This window comes from Peromyscus eremicus, chromosome 2, assembly GCF_949786415.1.
Source record: "Peromyscus eremicus chromosome 2, PerEre_H2_v1, whole genome shotgun sequence".
NCBI classification, from domain to species: domain Eukaryota; kingdom Metazoa; phylum Chordata; class Mammalia; order Rodentia; family Cricetidae; genus Peromyscus; species Peromyscus eremicus.
Genome location: NC_081417.1, coordinates 17889141 through 17905315, shown reverse-complemented (window position 1 = coordinate 17905315; position 16175 = coordinate 17889141). Strand labels below are relative to the sequence as shown.

The window sequence follows — 16175 nt, the reverse complement described above, 5'->3', positions numbered from 1 at the left end:
GATTGCATGCTAATACAAAGGTGGCTTCATCTTCAGGAGAGACCACTGGAGAATATTAACAGCCTTGACTATTTTACTTCAGCTTATTCTCTAATTATTGGCAATATGTCTACTTATCCGCACATCATCAGTTAAATGATTAGATCATGCTCTTGGCAGCATTAATTTGGATATTGGGTTGATTAAAATGATGCAGTTGCAATAGTTTGGATTGTAAGAATAAAACTGTATATTCTACTGCTTAAGCAAACTGTTTGTAAAGTTTAACAACAGACTTATTTACTGAGCACTCCCAACACAAGACGATGCACTAAAGGAAACAGCTTGCAGACGCTTAGTAAGATTTTACTCCCTAATTCCATGATGTTATTGGTTTGGGATACTGTTTATCTAAGAAGTTCCTAGGCTGTGCTGATGCTGATTTTCTGTGACTGGTATTTCTCAAAAAAGACTATGGAGATCTGAAATAATGAGGAGACCAGCGGGGAAAGGGAAGTGAAGAAACTTCAGTTCCTCCATTTGAGAGCCAGTTCTCGTCAGGTGATTAGAATCCACTTTGCTCCACTGAGGTTCAGTTGAGAGAGATGTATTACTAAGAGGTTGGTTACAGCTCTTAGAACAGTTTGTGTTTAGAGGAAACCCACCAAGCAGGCATCCTTTTTCCACATGTGTGATAAAGCAAAAAATTAGCACTTCAGTTGCTCTTTCCTATGTGTACATTCCATTCTTCACCTAGTGTTTTTAGTCTCTGTTCTTTGGCTTTTCTCTGTCTATATCATAAACACATTCGCATATTTCCTAAACCATCCATATTTGTTATCATATTCTCATTTGATCCCTGGAACTTGTGTGGTAGAAAGAGATAACCTGCAAGCTATCCTCTCTCCTGACATATCCCCTCACCCTAATAAGTAACCGTAAACACATTAAAAATTATAAATATGTGCTTGTTCAACTTTCTTCTTTTTAATTTATTTTCTGTGCACTGGTGTGAAGGTGTCAGATCCCCTGGAACTGGAGTTATAGACAGTTGTGAGCTGCCATGAGGGTGCTGGGAATTGAACCTGGGTCCGCTGGAGGAGCAGCCAGTGCTCTTAACTGCTGAGCCATCTCTCCAGCCCATGATTGTTCAATTTTTAAAATTAGAAGTTTCTCTGGTTTTTTTTTTCAATGTCGTCATTTGTGATTTCTAGACATACTGAAAGTTTTCTCTATATCATATTATGAAATCAACTAGAAATGCTTCAGGATAGTATAAAAAGAATAGAACTAAGTTAACAAAGCAATATATATGTCAATACTCCTTATCTACTTATTATCTCTCAAATCTCCATTTATACCACTTATCAAAGACTGGAAGTGTTGAACTTAAAGAGGCCAATAGTTTTGATAGATACATATATGCTTGACTAGTGAGTGTACTTCAAGTCTATGATTTATACATTTCAAAATATATGTATGCTAATTTACATCAATCAACCAACCATGCACACAAGATATGGATTGATGATTTTAAAATGTTTTATTACATTTATGTATTTTATATGTATGTAGCAAGGACCACATACACAGCATGCCACAGTGCATTTGAGGAGGTTAGAGGAGAACATACAGGGGTTGGTTTCTGTTGTCCATCATGATCTCAAGTTGTCAGGGTTGACTGTACGTGCCTTTGTCTCTTTGTCCCAGATCTTTGACCTTATAATGAATGCAATGTTATTTACCACATAAAGTATCTTAAATATATAAAAAAATTAAATCCTTGAATTGTCCCCAATTCTGGTTTTCTTCTAAGTGCTAACAGTTTGTTGAATACACTGGCTATTTTCCCTCTAACTGAATATACAGGTAATAAATCTCTAGTTTCCCAATTTTGTAAGCTTAACATTTTGAACAGTCCTGTCCACAGTGACAAGGCATTTTACATCTAGCTAGCTCAAAAATATATATGCCTCTGTCTACATCACCACATAGCAAGAATAAAAAAGCATTTATTTACTCAATATATTAAATGTTTGTTTTTTAAAAAATTCATATCTTAAAATATTTACATTTATTTTTAAATATAAATTTACACAAAGTGTAACTGATTTACCACGTGTATCTTACTGCCTTTCCCAAAAGTTTCACAGTGCTATGATAATCACTGACACCAACAGTATATTTTTTTTTTAGTACTTGTCCTTTTTTTAAATGTAAAAACATTTTATGTACAACTTCAGGAGAAATAATACACAGATAACTTGAACATAAAAACAGATTTTAATTCAAAAGTCCAGGGTTATTTGAAATAGGAAAATATTTTCTCTGTAGAAAATAGTAAAAATGATAACATTTCCCAATAAGCCCTTTTAAGCCAAATAATAGCTGAAATATATATATTAGATTCTGGGATACAGAAGACACCTATTTTCATCTGTTCAGAGAGCTATGTTTTACTTAAGTTGTGTAAGTGAGATTCCTGTTCATCTTCCCCTTCACTGTTTAATTTATGGCAGACATTTTTCTATAGGCTAATCCATAATCTAAAAAGATTTTAGCCTCCCCTCCTGAAAGTACAGCCAGCATATCCTTTCATCAGCTTGATACAGTACAAATTCTTATCCTAATAGTGAAATGTTTGTCGTGTTCTTGAGATTAGAAATATATAAACTGAAAGTTTTAGACCCAAACTTCAAATATCTTTGTGCGTTTAGTTTTATTATCCTATATACAATGATTCACACTTCATCCCCTTAAATAGTTTACATAATATTATTTTTTCCATGCAATTTCCTCCCACTTTGGTCATTCAATTGGTGTTCTTAATTAGCTACATATCATTCAGCAAAAATTTCAGAGAAAATTCTTCATTGACATATTTTCTTTTTTTTAAAGATTTATTTGTTATGTATACAGTGTTCATTCTGCCTTTATGTATGCCTGCACACCAGAAGAGGGCACCAGGTCTCATTGCAGATGGTTGTGAGCCACCATGTGGTTGCTGGGAATTGAACTCAGGACCTCTGGAAGAGCAGCTAGTGCTCTTAACCTCTGAGCCATCTCTCTAGTCCCGACATATTTTCTTAAACCCTGAATATTTGAGAATTTCTTCCAGTTGCTGTATTAGTTACTTTTCTGATGTTGTGATAAAATATTAGAATCAAGCCAATTTACAAAATAAAGCATTTATTTGGCTTAAATATCCAGAGGTGGAGTGGAAGCAGTAGAAGCTGGATGCTAAGAGCCGAATCTAAGGGCTTATGTCTCTAACCATAAGCTGGAAACAGAAAAACAACAAAACATCAAAACCACCACCACCATCACCTCAACAAAACTGGGATGGCACATGGCTTGGAATAAAAAAGCTCCCCTCCCCCCATGACATACTTTTACCAGCAATGTCATGGCTCCTATATCTACCCAAACAGTGCCACCAACTGGGGATCATGTATTCATACATTCTAGCCTATGGGGGACACCCTCATTCCAACCATCACATTCCATTTACTGGTTCCTATAGCCTAGTGTCTATATCATAATGCAAAATGTCATAGGTCTCACTTATGTACCGTTATTTGTCCCGGAACTCACTATGTAGACCAGGCTGGCCTTGAACTCACAGAAATCTGCCTGTCTCTGCCTCCGATGGGCTGAGATTAAAGGCATACACTATCAAGCCCAGTCCTAAAATCCAGTTTTTTTTTATTTTATTTTACTGGACTCTGGGTCTTCCACCTCCCACCCCTTTGCCCAGCACCATTCCGTGAGGATTTTTTGTTTGTCTTTACTTCAATAATTTATTTTGTGGCACATACGACTTATATGTCTTGACTCCAACCTTCAAAGCACTCTGACCTTACTTTTATCATTGAATTGAGGTCTTATCATTGTAGCCTCTGCATTTTAAACCATTAATCCATTTTATATCTCTCTCTCTCTCTACCACTGGTATGTCCGTTTCAAGAGCAGGCATTTCTTTCTTTTTTTTTTTTTTTTTCTTTTTTCAAGACATGGTTTCTCGAGACAGGGTTTCAAATCTGTGCAGTTTTGGTGCCTGTTCTGGATCTCGCTCTGTAGACCAGGCTGGCCTTGAACTCAGAGAACCGCCTGGCTCTGCCTCCCGAGTGCTGGGATTAAAGGCATGTGCCACCACCGCCTGGCGAGAGTATGCATTTCTTAAATTCCTTAGCTTTCCCTTTTACCACGTTGCAAATGAACAATAAACTTTTTTTTTTTTGTGACAGGGTTTCTCTGTGTAGCTTTGCGCCTTTCCTGGAACTCACTCTGTAGCCCAGGCTGGCCTCAAACTCACAGAGATCCGCCTGCCTCTGCCTCCCGAGTGCTGGGATTAAAGGCGTGCGCCACCACCGCCCGGCTGAACAATAAACTTAATTCTCTACAGTATGATTGATGCAACGTAATGTTCCATATTGAAAACCCACGCTTTTATTATTTTTAAAATTTTCTTTACTTTTGTTTTTCGAGGCAGGGTTTCTCTGTGTAACAGCCCTGGCTGTCCTGGAACTCACTCTAGATGGGGTTGGCCTCGAACTGAAAAAAATCCCCTTACCTCTGCCTCCTGGGATTAAAGGCGTGCTCCACCACCGCCCGGCTCAATCTACACTTTGTTTGAAAAAACAACAACAAAACCCCGAAAAGTCAGTGTGTCTTAGAGAGAGGGTACACAGCCTAAGCACCAGTTCAAAGCACAGATTGAAAGCTGCGCAAAAGCACGCCCGTGACGTCATCTCCGCGCGCCGCTCATCGGGGCCAATCGCCGCGCGCGTAGCTTTGTGCTGCAGAAACCCCCGCGCCAGGAGCGTTCCCCGTCGCCGAGTCCCAGCTTCCCGCGCGCCGCCGGGAGCGGTGTGCGCGCGCAGGCGCCCTGGCCCAGGCCGGCTTCTCCCGGTGTCAGTGGTTAGTCCCGGATCCGGAGCCGCCTTGAGGCGGGGCTGGGCCTCGGCGGCGGCCAATGGCGCCCCGGGTGAGGGTTGAGGGGTGGGAGGTGCTGGGCCGCCTGCCGTGCGGGGCTCCTGCAGCGCGAGTGCCCGGCCACCCGGTAGTCATGGAGGAGGTCCTGGCTGAAGAGCTTGACGAGGAGGAGCAGCTGGTGAGAAGGCATCGCAAGGAGAAGAAGGAGCTGCAAGGTGACGGGGCCGGGGCCGGGGCCGGGACCCTAAAGGTCGCCTACACCCAGGGCTGGGAGCGTGGCGTGTGCCCTCGAGAACCCGGAGGGGCGCCCAGCCTGGATCCTAGATGTTCCTCCCTCAGAAACTTTCGGTCTGCCCTCTCCAGCTCTCCCCCACTCCCTCGGCCCTAGGTTTGCAGTCCTGGGGGGGTGTCCCCGTGTGCAGCCTGCAGCAGACCCCCAGCCGGTGCCACGCATGGGCTGCTGCTGGATGTGCCCGGAGGCCAAGGTCTTGGACCTCCTCTGCCTCCCTTCCCATTCCTGCCCAGCTCCTGACACTTGACCTTAGTGGTGTGGTCTGAATTGCTTCACTTTGTCTTGACGGTCACAAAAGAGATATTTGAAAGGCGGAAATGTTTATAATTTAAAATTTAACGATTGGGATTTTTTTTTTTTTAAACTTCATTTTGCCCTGTCAAAACCAAACAATTTCAGGGTTGTGTTTACGAGGGCTGTGTTGGATCTCAAGCCTCATCCGGGCCTTTCTCTGTAGCTGATTGTTGTGTCATGACTAATTGCTTCTATAATCACATTCCATTCTATAATTACATCTCTTCACCTCTTATTACTGCTTTTCGCTCTCTTCCTGGGGCTCTGACACGATGGTTTTGGTAACTTTTTAGCCAAAATTCAGGGAATGAAGAACGCTGTTCCCAAAAATGACAAAAAGAGGAGGAAACAACTCATTGAAGATGTAGCTAAGTTGGAGAGAGAAATGGAGCAAAAGCACAGGGAAGAACTGGAGCAGTTGAAACTGACTTTCAAGGAGAGTAAGGTATGGGGAATAAAGCTTGTTTCTGAGCCTTTGGAAACAGCTGTCTGAGTTTGTTGAACCGCTTACTGTGTACATTCACAAAATTGACAGTGAGATCAAGTCATGCAGTCAACCCACAAGTCACATTACATCATTATTATTTTTTGAGACAAAGTGTCAGTAGTTCAGGTTGCCACCCATCTGGATTTGTAGCAGGGGAGAACCGTGAACTTCAGATCCTACTCTCTTGACTTCACAAGTGCTGGGATTATAGGCATGCACCATCACACCCAGCTTTACATTTCCTCTGTATTTTGTGACCAGGTTTGTTTGTTTATTTTTTTAAGGGAGATCAGAAAAGAAGTACCTACTTACTTAACCCAATGATGAATATGTAAAGTATAAAGTATGCTAGAGAAGTTTTCTCTTGAGTGAAAGTTGTAAGACTAGAATGCTTGTCAGGGATTAATGATGAATAACCTCTGCAAGTTAATCAGCCGGAGAATAAATTTTCTGCACATATGACATGGTGGCACAAATGATCTTGTGCACAGTTTACAGGTTCCTATAAAAAACAAATGGGACAACAGATGTGAAATCATACGTAAGTCACAAAAAGTGCTTCATGAAACAGTTGCAATGAATGAAGTTTTACGGATGCTTCTTGTGTGTATGGGAGTGTGCTAACATGATCTCTTCAGTGTTTATCATTCTACCTAGCAGTGTATGCCAGCTACTTTGTGCACTGTATGGTATCTAGTATTTCAATTAATTGTCAGTAATCCTGTAAAACGATCTCTGTTAAATAAATGGAGATAATCACACTTTTCCAGTAGGAAACACTTAGATTAAGGTCTGTTTTTTTTCCTTTTTTTCAGAGCTGAGGACCGAACCCAGGGCCTTCAAGCGCTCTACCACTGAGCTAATCCCCAACCCCTAGATTAAGATCTTTGTCCCGAAGTCATAATAGCTATTAAGTGCCAAAAGCTAGAATTCAAAACTAGGCCATCAATCCCTGCAGTGGGTGGCACACATCTTTAATCCCAGCACTTGGTAGGAAGAGGCAGTTAGATCTGAGTTAAAAGTCAGCCTGGTCAGAGTGAGTTCCAGGATAGCCAGGGCTACACAGAGAAACCCTTTCTCGAAAACAAACAAAGAAAAACAAAACCAGGCCATCTTAATACCTTTATATAATATAGTAATTTGTTGCATGAGTTTTGAATATGAAGAGTCATATTCTATAAACTCAGTTACTGTTGATAGGAATTTCTTAGTTCTATGCAAGATCTCATCATCGTAAGGTTTCATTCATTTTTGTTCTGTTGGCAAGGGAAGAGTTTCTGTGTGTCCATTTACACAGAGTGTTACATACAGTGTCAAAGTCTTTAATTCCATTACCCAGTCAGTCATCATGTTCCTGGCCTGCCTTACTGTTAAAATACTTTTATCTCCAGCCTGGCATGTGATACATATATAGTCCCAGCACTCAGGAGGCAGAAGCAGGGAGGTTGTGAGATTGAGGCCAGCCTGGGCTTCATAGCAAGACCCCTATCTCAAAACCCAACAACAACAACAGAAAAGAAAGCGACGAGAACTTTTGTTTTTTTTTTTTTTTGGTTTTTCAACACAGGGTTTCTCTGTGTAGCTTTGCGCCTCTCCTGGAACTCACTTGGTAGCCCAGGCTGGCCTCGAACTCAGAGATCCGCCTGGCTCTGCCTCCCGAGTGCTGGGATTAAAGGCGTGCGCCACCACCGCCCGGCTGCGACGAGAACTTTTATGGGGGCTGCCCGTATAGCTCACCGGCTAAGGGTCTTGCGGTTAAGCCTGACCATCTGAGTTCTATCCCAGAATTCAACCTCCAGGGAAGAAAGAGTTGTCTTCTTACCTCCCATACACATAAGTGTGAAAACAAGGTGTGCTGTTTTAAGTGTTCAGGCATGTCAGCATTGTGCTGTTCCTAATTGTCTCCCTCTGTTTTCTAGCAGTAGGGTGTTTGGTTTGCTCTCTTAGGCCTTCTATTTCAAGATTTCCAAAGAGAAAGAAAAGTTTGATTCTTAACCGTTCATCACTTACCTGCTAAGATGCAAATTCTCCAGCCCACCTTAACTGTCCTCTTTTTCATTAACTTAAACTTGTTTTCTTTTTGGCCTTGCCCCGATTCTGAATTCTGTTTTTTGTTAATATCATGCGAATTTTGGCAGAATCAAAACAAAACAAACCAACAAACAAAGAATAGATTGAATAAAGTTGTTAAATAATTTGAAGTCTATCAGATTTTGATAGTTTTATCACTTGGGACATAGTCTCTGGAGACTTTTGCATCTGTTTTCAGATGCTGAGTTTTATATATTTATCATACTAAAAACTAGTTTGAGTTACAGTAATGACATACTAGCTGTTTATCCAAGTAGAAGGCTAACTTTTTTCTTTAACACTGTTAACCTTTGAAGTTTAGGGTTGATTGTAAATTGTTAATGAAGCTGTCAGTTTGTAGCTAGGAGAAGATAGAAATTGCTCAGTTCTGGCCTCAGAAATTAGTGCTCATTAAATTTTGGCTAATTAGCACGGGGAAGTGACTCTGTTGTTACCTTTAAGAACATGAAGGTAGTGATGAGCACAAATTATTTTGTATGTCTGCATTGATGGACAAGACAGATGCCCTGAAATGAAAGTAAGGTATTTAGAGTAATAGAGTAGGTTCCAGAAGGATAGAAGGTATGTAAGAATGAGTCTTGTCTTTGGAGAGCTATGAAAAATCTTGGCAATTTTACGAATTCATCCGTGAAAGTAGAGAAAGGTGACAACCGTACTATTTAATATTGTGTCTAGGGTTGCTGCTCAAACTGGGAGTAAGGGGTTTTCAATAATTCAGTAGCCTAACACTTTCAATACGTTATAAACATTTTTATTAATTTCTTCCCTTTTTTTAATGTTTTTTCCTTCAGATAGATTCTGTTGCTGTTAACATTTCAAACTTGGTACTTGAGAATCAACCACCTCGGATTTCAAAAGCACAAAAGAGACGGGTATGAAAGTAATATCACCAAGTATATAAGCTAGTACTCAATACTTTCTTAGGTATTATATAAGAAAAGATTAGAAAAAAATGAAGTTCCTTGTCTAGGGACCTGAACTAATGTCTAATAAATGCTTGTCTTATGTCAGATAATATTCTAAGCTATTTATATTGAAATCTTACTTAGTCCTGACAGTAATCTTATGAAGGTTTTATTTCCTTCTACAGAAGATAATAGGTATAAGACAATGAAAAATAAGATGTCTAGTTTGCAGTTCTTATAGTGGAGGCAAAAGGACTGTTTTTTTTTTTTCTTAGACAAATACATTATTGTAAACTTAATTTAGAAATTTCAAAGACTGGGGTCATATGACTGCACAACCCTGTTTAAAAATTAGTGCTCAGGAGGCTGCAAAGATGGTTCAGACCACAGTTGGTTCCCGATTGTGGGGCTGCTCACAACCATCTATAACTCCAGCTCCAGGGAGATCTGATGCCTCTGGTCTCCATGGGAACCTGCACTTACATGCACATACCCCCCCCACACACAAACAAACACACATAATTAAAAAATAAACTTTAAATATATTTAAAAAAAAATAACGCTCAGGGATAAAGTAAAAATTTGAACTTAGAAATACAATAAAACACGCAGGGATCCAGAGTTCTGAGAGAATTATTTTGTTATTTATATAATGTTTAATTACACTAAATATTCAGAGAAGGGAAACTTCATTATGTCAAGTGTTAATGATGTATTATAATTTGAAGGAAAGATAAATGTTTAGACAAAAGACATTCTATACAGGAGAAATAACATAATAAAAACAAATGGGGGAATGAGATACAGCATTAGATTTATTGGAAATAGTGTATTAATGAGAATGGCATGAGGGGGGTTAAGGCCATTTCACTTTAGAAAAGGAAGTTTAATATTTGTATTTTGGTACTGAATACTGCTTTTACTAATTCTTCATATTTTCTAAGATGTAAGTGTTTCATAGTGTTTTTTTAGTACATAATATAGTAGAGCATTGAAGGTTAGTGTTGGACAAAATGGGTGTTTTCCCTTTTCTTAAATTGTGCTTTTGAGGGTCAGACAGGGCCCTAGGCTGCTCTCCAACCCCAGATTAGGGTTGCATTTCACTCACTCTCATGAATTTGCATTCAGTTTCAATAGTAGGTGGGGGAAACTGATACCATGTCATAGGCCTATTATGGATATTAAATGATAAACTGGCCAGGACCATTAATACAAGGCCTGGAGAACTCTAGTGTCAACAAATGATAACATTTACTATGTTTAGTATATCATAGTCCTCTTAAAAAATTAGGCCTAAGACACTATCTCTTTTTGTATATTGCAAATAGTGAAATATCATATTTTTATGGAATTTTGCTCTTGACTAATAATACCATTGTGAACTTCAAAGAATCATTTAGAACTCATGCTATCTTGAAGGGCTACTCTAGTTCAGCTCCTTATTTATGATAGCCATTCTTTTTGTCATGGTTTTACAATTGTCACTTTCTTTCTATATATCAAAAACAAGGCGTTTTGTGTGCAAGTACTATAACAATTGAAAAAATTTACTTGTATTTATTAATTGCTTCATTTAATACTAGCCTGTTTAAATCTAAAGTCCAAGGCTGTAGCTCCTCCTTTTACCAATGCCTGTTTATCCCTAACTAGACGTATCTTCTTTAAAAATTTGTTACTTCTCTCCTGTCTGAACTTAATACATTTTCCAACTATACTCTGAACAATTTAGTAATATTTATAGTCTATTGCATTATCACTTGGCAGAGAAAATAGTTCCCAGTTTATTACTTGTTAATCTAGTGTGCTTTTGGAGCAGAGAACACTAAATGTTTGTAATGCTTAATGGAATGGAACCTGAATTCAGGATGGGCAAATTCGACTTTAGGTTATTTGGAACTGTTCTTTTTGCCTGAGCACCAAGGATTAAGAAGCCAGTTAACCACTGGCAGTCATTTTTGGTAGAGAGACAATTCTGGAAGAAAAGCATTGCAATATTATGGTGATTTATCATGAGACTCTTGGAGTCTGTTAGTTTGGAGAAACATGGGGGCATTTTAGTAAACTCAGGAATTTGTGGCTAGCAAGATGGCTCATTGGATAAAGTTGCTTGCTGCCTAGCATGAGGACTTGACTTAATCCCTGGAACGCACTTGGTGGAAGTAGAGAACCAACTGCTTCAATCCCCACCCCCCAAAAAAGGTAGAAATAAAATAATTGATTTCCAAAAATAAGGAATTTGAGAGATAGAATCAGATCTAAGTGTCTTTATTTTATAAAGGAGAAAGATGATATCTAGGTTATCTCAGTGAGAGAGAAAGTTTAATACAAATCGGGACTAGTGCCCAAATCAACATGACTCCAGTTTTGCTAGCAATGTGTTTCTGAGTTTATCCATACTCTTGTTTCCCATCTATTTTTTTTAGTAGGCTTTATTGCCATTCTGTCTCTAGCATTATCTTTGTAGAAAAGTACCTAATGTTGGAAACTCCCACAGAGACAAGCATCCAATGCATTTCCCACCTGATTTACTGAAAGCAAACTCATTTGCTTTTTACTTCTGAAGCAGATCATTAGGCAAGAAAAGGTAATGGTAGAAGTTAGCAGAGACTTACAGGCTTGGAGGATAGAGTGAAGTTCCATTCTGTCAGTAAAAAGTGAATGACATTAACTGCAGCTGCCGTCTGCTCCAACCTTTATTCTGATTCAGGTGCCTGCATAGAAGGAGCTCTGTGTTGTCCCCGTCCCTGCTGTGCTCTAACCAGCTGTATGGCCTTTGGAAATCTTTCTGCCTGCTGTTTCCTCAGAAGAGGAAAATGAGGGGTTTGGATTAGATGTCTAAGGTGCTTATTCTTCCTCTCCCCACTGAACTGAAACTGGTTTTAGTCTTTTATAAAGTAATAGTGCCACCTTGTGTTTTAAGATTTATATCCAGATCCACAGTTGTAGTGAACAGTGAGGTAAATCATGCTGCTTTTTTCATGGTTCAAGCTGGAAGAAAAATCCTATGCTGGCTTATGTTTTGTTAGTGAGCTATTACTGCTTAGCTTGATTCAGGTACTTAAACCCACAAACGAACATTTGACGTTCTCTCACATGGCACATGATGGCAATCATTCAGTTTATTGAATTGTGCCTTCGTGTTCTGTCCCAAGGGGACCGAAGTTAGAACAGGAAAGTCCTTACCTATTGTTAAAATTGCTTTACCATTTTTCCCTCTGTAATTTACTAAATCAAGATTTTCAGGGACTTGAAAGATGACTTAGTGGTTAAGAGCACTGGCTGCTCTTCTTGAGGACCTGGGTTTGATTCCCACTCCTGGGATGGTGGCTTATAATCATGTGTAACCTGTCTTTAGCCAGCAACCTTATCTCTTGATACTTTTCTCTTATGTGCTAGTTCTGTGAATTGTTTTTAGCTATAAAACATGGATGTTCTCTGGCTTGTGATTCTTACTACAACTATTGGGAATTTTCTCCTTTGCCCCCCAATTTCCCACTGCACTCACTAACAAATCTCTTGTTGACTTCACTGAACCCTACAACATGCCTGGATATGTAGTCATGGGAAAATCTCAAGAATTCGTATTTCCTTGTTTAAATAGAAAGCAAATGATACTATATAAAGAATCATGCCATTTTTATTATAAAGGATGTGCCACATTTTCTGTAATTGTATTGGGTTTATTATGGTGCATAGAAGAGGAATCTGGGAGGATATGTCCTCAGCGCTTTAGAGAGCACTAGGATTTAGAGGGATTTAGTCTATCTGTAATACCTGAATTAGATACAAGCAAACTTTTTAAAAGTCGGTTGCTTTATTAACTATATGTAGAGGTGCTATATCCACTTTAAGAAAACAGATGAGCCAGGCGGTGGTGGCGCACGCCTTTAATCCCAGCACTCGGGAGGCAGAGGCAGGCGGATCTCTGTGAGTTTGAGGCCAGCCTGGTCTCCAAAGCGAGTTCCAGGAAAAGGCGTAAAGCTACACAGAGAAACCCTGTCTCGAAAAACCAAAAAAAAAAAAAAAAAAAAAAAAAGGAAAACAGATGAAAGTAGTACCTGTGTGCCCTTCAGGTGGTTTTAACATAGTAAATCCACTGTGGCAGAAGGATACAACTGGGTTAGTCTGGGCTTACATGTGATCCTGTGCTTTAAGACTGAGGACAGCTGAATCTTTTTAGTGTTTTTGAGAAAGGGTCTTATTCTGTAGCCCTGGCTGTCCTGGAACTAGTTATGTAGACCATGCTGGCCTCGAACTCACTGAGATCCAAGTGCCTCTGCCTCGCAAGCTCAGCAGACAACTGAATCTTAAGACAGTACTTTGAAATCAGCCAGTAAAGTTGTTGACCTATTTTTAAATAGACCTTATGAGGACAGTTGTGGGAGAAGGAAAATGGCAAAAAATTTCAAAACGTGAATTAACTAATTATTATCAATTTTGCTGTGTTCTTGTTCTAGGAAAAAAAGGCTGCGTTGGAAAAGGAGCGGGAAGAAAGGATAGCTGAGGCTGAAATTGAGAACTTATCTGGAGCCAGACATGTAGAGAGTGAAAAACTTGCTCAGCTATTGGCAGCCAGAGAATTGGAAATTAAACCTATTCCGTCTGATGGTCATTGCATGTATGGTGCGCTTGAGGATCAGCTGAGAGAACAGGACTGTGCTCTGACTGTGGCTGCCCTCCGGAAGCAGACTGCCGAGTACATGCAAAGTCATTCTGAAGACTTCCTGCCGTTTTTAACAAACCCCAATACAGGAAATATGTATACTCCAGGTAGTTTAGTTTTCTTCACTACATTTTGTTAGTGGTTCTGGTTTTCAAATGAAGTGCTTCTTGGGTGTAGCATGTAAGACCTTTCTTTCTTGTGAAGAATATAGATCATTAAAATGTAGGCAGAATTATTTTCTATACTTTGAATAGATGTAGATATATTTTACTTTATCTCTTAAGTACTTAACAATTTTGGAGTTAAAATATGTTATTGCTATATGTAAGTCATTAAGAAAATAAGATAGGGGCAGGGTTAGTCATTATTGAAAGATGTGTGTTAATTCATGTTTAACCAAGTTAGAGGGAGGTGAGTTTTGATTAGTCTTTGTGTTTGTGTAGGGCTTCAAGACCATGAGCAAACAATGATTGTGAAAACTAACTTAATCATACTCGGGGAAGTATAATAAGCTATAGCTAGGAAGGTTACTAGTTAAGTAAAATTTGATTTCACAACCCTTCATGAACAATAATCTCCCCTATTAAAGTAAATTGATAATTAAGGAGCAGTTTTTTATGATAAATAAACAAAATTCACAACTTGCAAAAACATGCACAATTTGCAAACAAGTCTGAGACCAAGTCCAAATCTAGAAGGGCTTCAGGAATGTTAAGAATAAGGAAATGGTTTTTTTTTTTTTTTTTTTTTGGTTTTTCAAGACAGGGTTTCTCTGTGTAGCTTTGTGCCTTTCCTAGAACTCACTCTGTAGCCCAGGCGGGCCTTGAACTCAAGAATAAGGAAGTGTAAGGACGATCGTAGGTATGGCAGTTTCCATTGGGGGAGCGGCTAGAGAAGGGATGGTTCAGGCTGACTTTCCTTTAATGGAACCTGCCCTTCATGGAAGAAGGTAGAACATAGCACAGAATGGACAGAATGAGCACAAGCAGTTGAGTTGGTCATTTGTGGTGAGTGAGGCATGTGTTAGGTATCTGTGGATAGATCTCAAGTGTGACTTCATGTATCAGAGTTCTTAAATTTGTCTACACAACTCTGCTAGTAGTAGATCATTCAATTCATGTATCAAAGAAAAAGACAAAAGTGTTAGTTTGTTTAGTAAATTTTTATTGAAGGCCATGGTATTCTAGTAGGTACTGTTTTGAAAATGCAGACTTAATAGCAAAAGAGATTAACACATGGGGCATATTTTTCTTTTAGTTCTCATAGCTTTTCTTCCCAGAAGGATGTTTGGCTCCATTTTATATGTATAGATGTTTTGCCTACATGTATGTCTATGCACTGTGTGTGAGCCTTATGTCCTTGGAGACCAAAAGAGGATATCAGATCATTTGTAACTGGTGTTACAGACAGATGTGAGCTCTCCCATGGGTGCTAGGAATATAACCCCAGGTTCTCTGGAAGACCAGCAAATGCTGTTAACTACTAAGCCATCTCTCCATCTCATGTTTAGCTCATTTTAATATGCTGCACTTAAAGGTGTATGTGTACAATGATATGCCTATTGTAAACTCAGAGATTAGGTCTTTTACTTTTTTCAGAGATTCAGAAAAATCTCTCTTTACTAAAAGTGATACTGATACAAATCATGTAAAGATACGTAAAATGACAAGCTGAGAAACTATTTGCTGCTACCCATTTGGAGATCTTTGTCCTTTCACTTTCTGTAGGCTCTTAACAGTAAGCCTAATTATAGAAATGCCACATATTTTAACCATGTATGGCATTTCGCATGCAGTTGTGACTGTAGAACATTTGTCAGAATAGTGAATTTGTTGACACTCTTAGGAGTCATTGCATTAGATGATGAGGAAAGTCAGTTAATAACCTGTATCTCTGGGTCCCAGGTTGAAGGCGAGGAGTAGAAATGCTTTGCTCTTGGATAGAAAGATGGTGGAAAGTTGGGGTGGGTGTATTCAATGTGCTTTTGGGAATTAGATTACATTTTTAAAAGGACATGATACAGAAGGGAGATGTTCTGGACTTGGATGTTTTCATCAGGGATTGTGTCATGATATAAAAATTGTGGTGTATTCTCTACAGAGGAATTCAGAAAATACTGTGATGACATTGTAAACACTGCGGCATGGGGAGGTCAGCTTGAGGTAAGCCTCTAAGTTCATAGTGTGTGGCTGTTAAATTATATGGATTCCACTTGTAGGTTGCACACAGTTTTTTCAGTGAAACCCAGTTTCTCTTTGAAGATGCCTTCCTTTCTACGTTTGCCATTTCTCTACTGACAAAGAAATAGAGAGTTACCTATTCTTTCCCTAGAGTTAGACCATGTACTTTTGAGTAAGTGAATCATGACTTATAGAAGCTGATGTTGCATCTGAATGTTTTCATTTGTGATGCTTCTACGGCCAATCTGTTTATTTTTCTGTATCTAAAAAAATAATGAAGACAATAAAGTGAAGACTCACTTGATGTGATAGTGCACATCTGTAGTGCAGTCTTGGATGCTAGCATGGG

At 39.2% G+C, this 16175-nt stretch overlaps 1 protein-coding gene across 2 annotated transcripts in view; it reads left to right on the top strand.

Moving 5' to 3' along the window:
• The first annotated feature begins 4801 nt into the window (after positions 1–4801).
• The window catches only part of Otud6b (OTU deubiquitinase 6B), a 49710-nt gene continuing 38336 nt past the window's right edge, over positions 4802–16175 (top strand). The window contains exons 1-5 of one of the 2 annotated variants that reach the window (XM_059253883.1): positions 4802–5129; positions 5794–5945; positions 8870–8950; positions 13441–13753; positions 15747–15808. In XM_059253883.1, coding sequence (XP_059109866.1) covers positions 4955–5129; positions 5794–5945; positions 8870–8950; positions 13441–13753; positions 15747–15808 — 783 coding nt within the window. In that variant the 5' untranslated portion in view covers positions 4802–4954. The remainder of the gene's footprint in view (positions 5130–5793; positions 5946–8869; positions 8951–13440; positions 13754–15746; positions 15809–16175) is intronic. The other variant, XM_059253884.1, reaches the window with a different exon arrangement.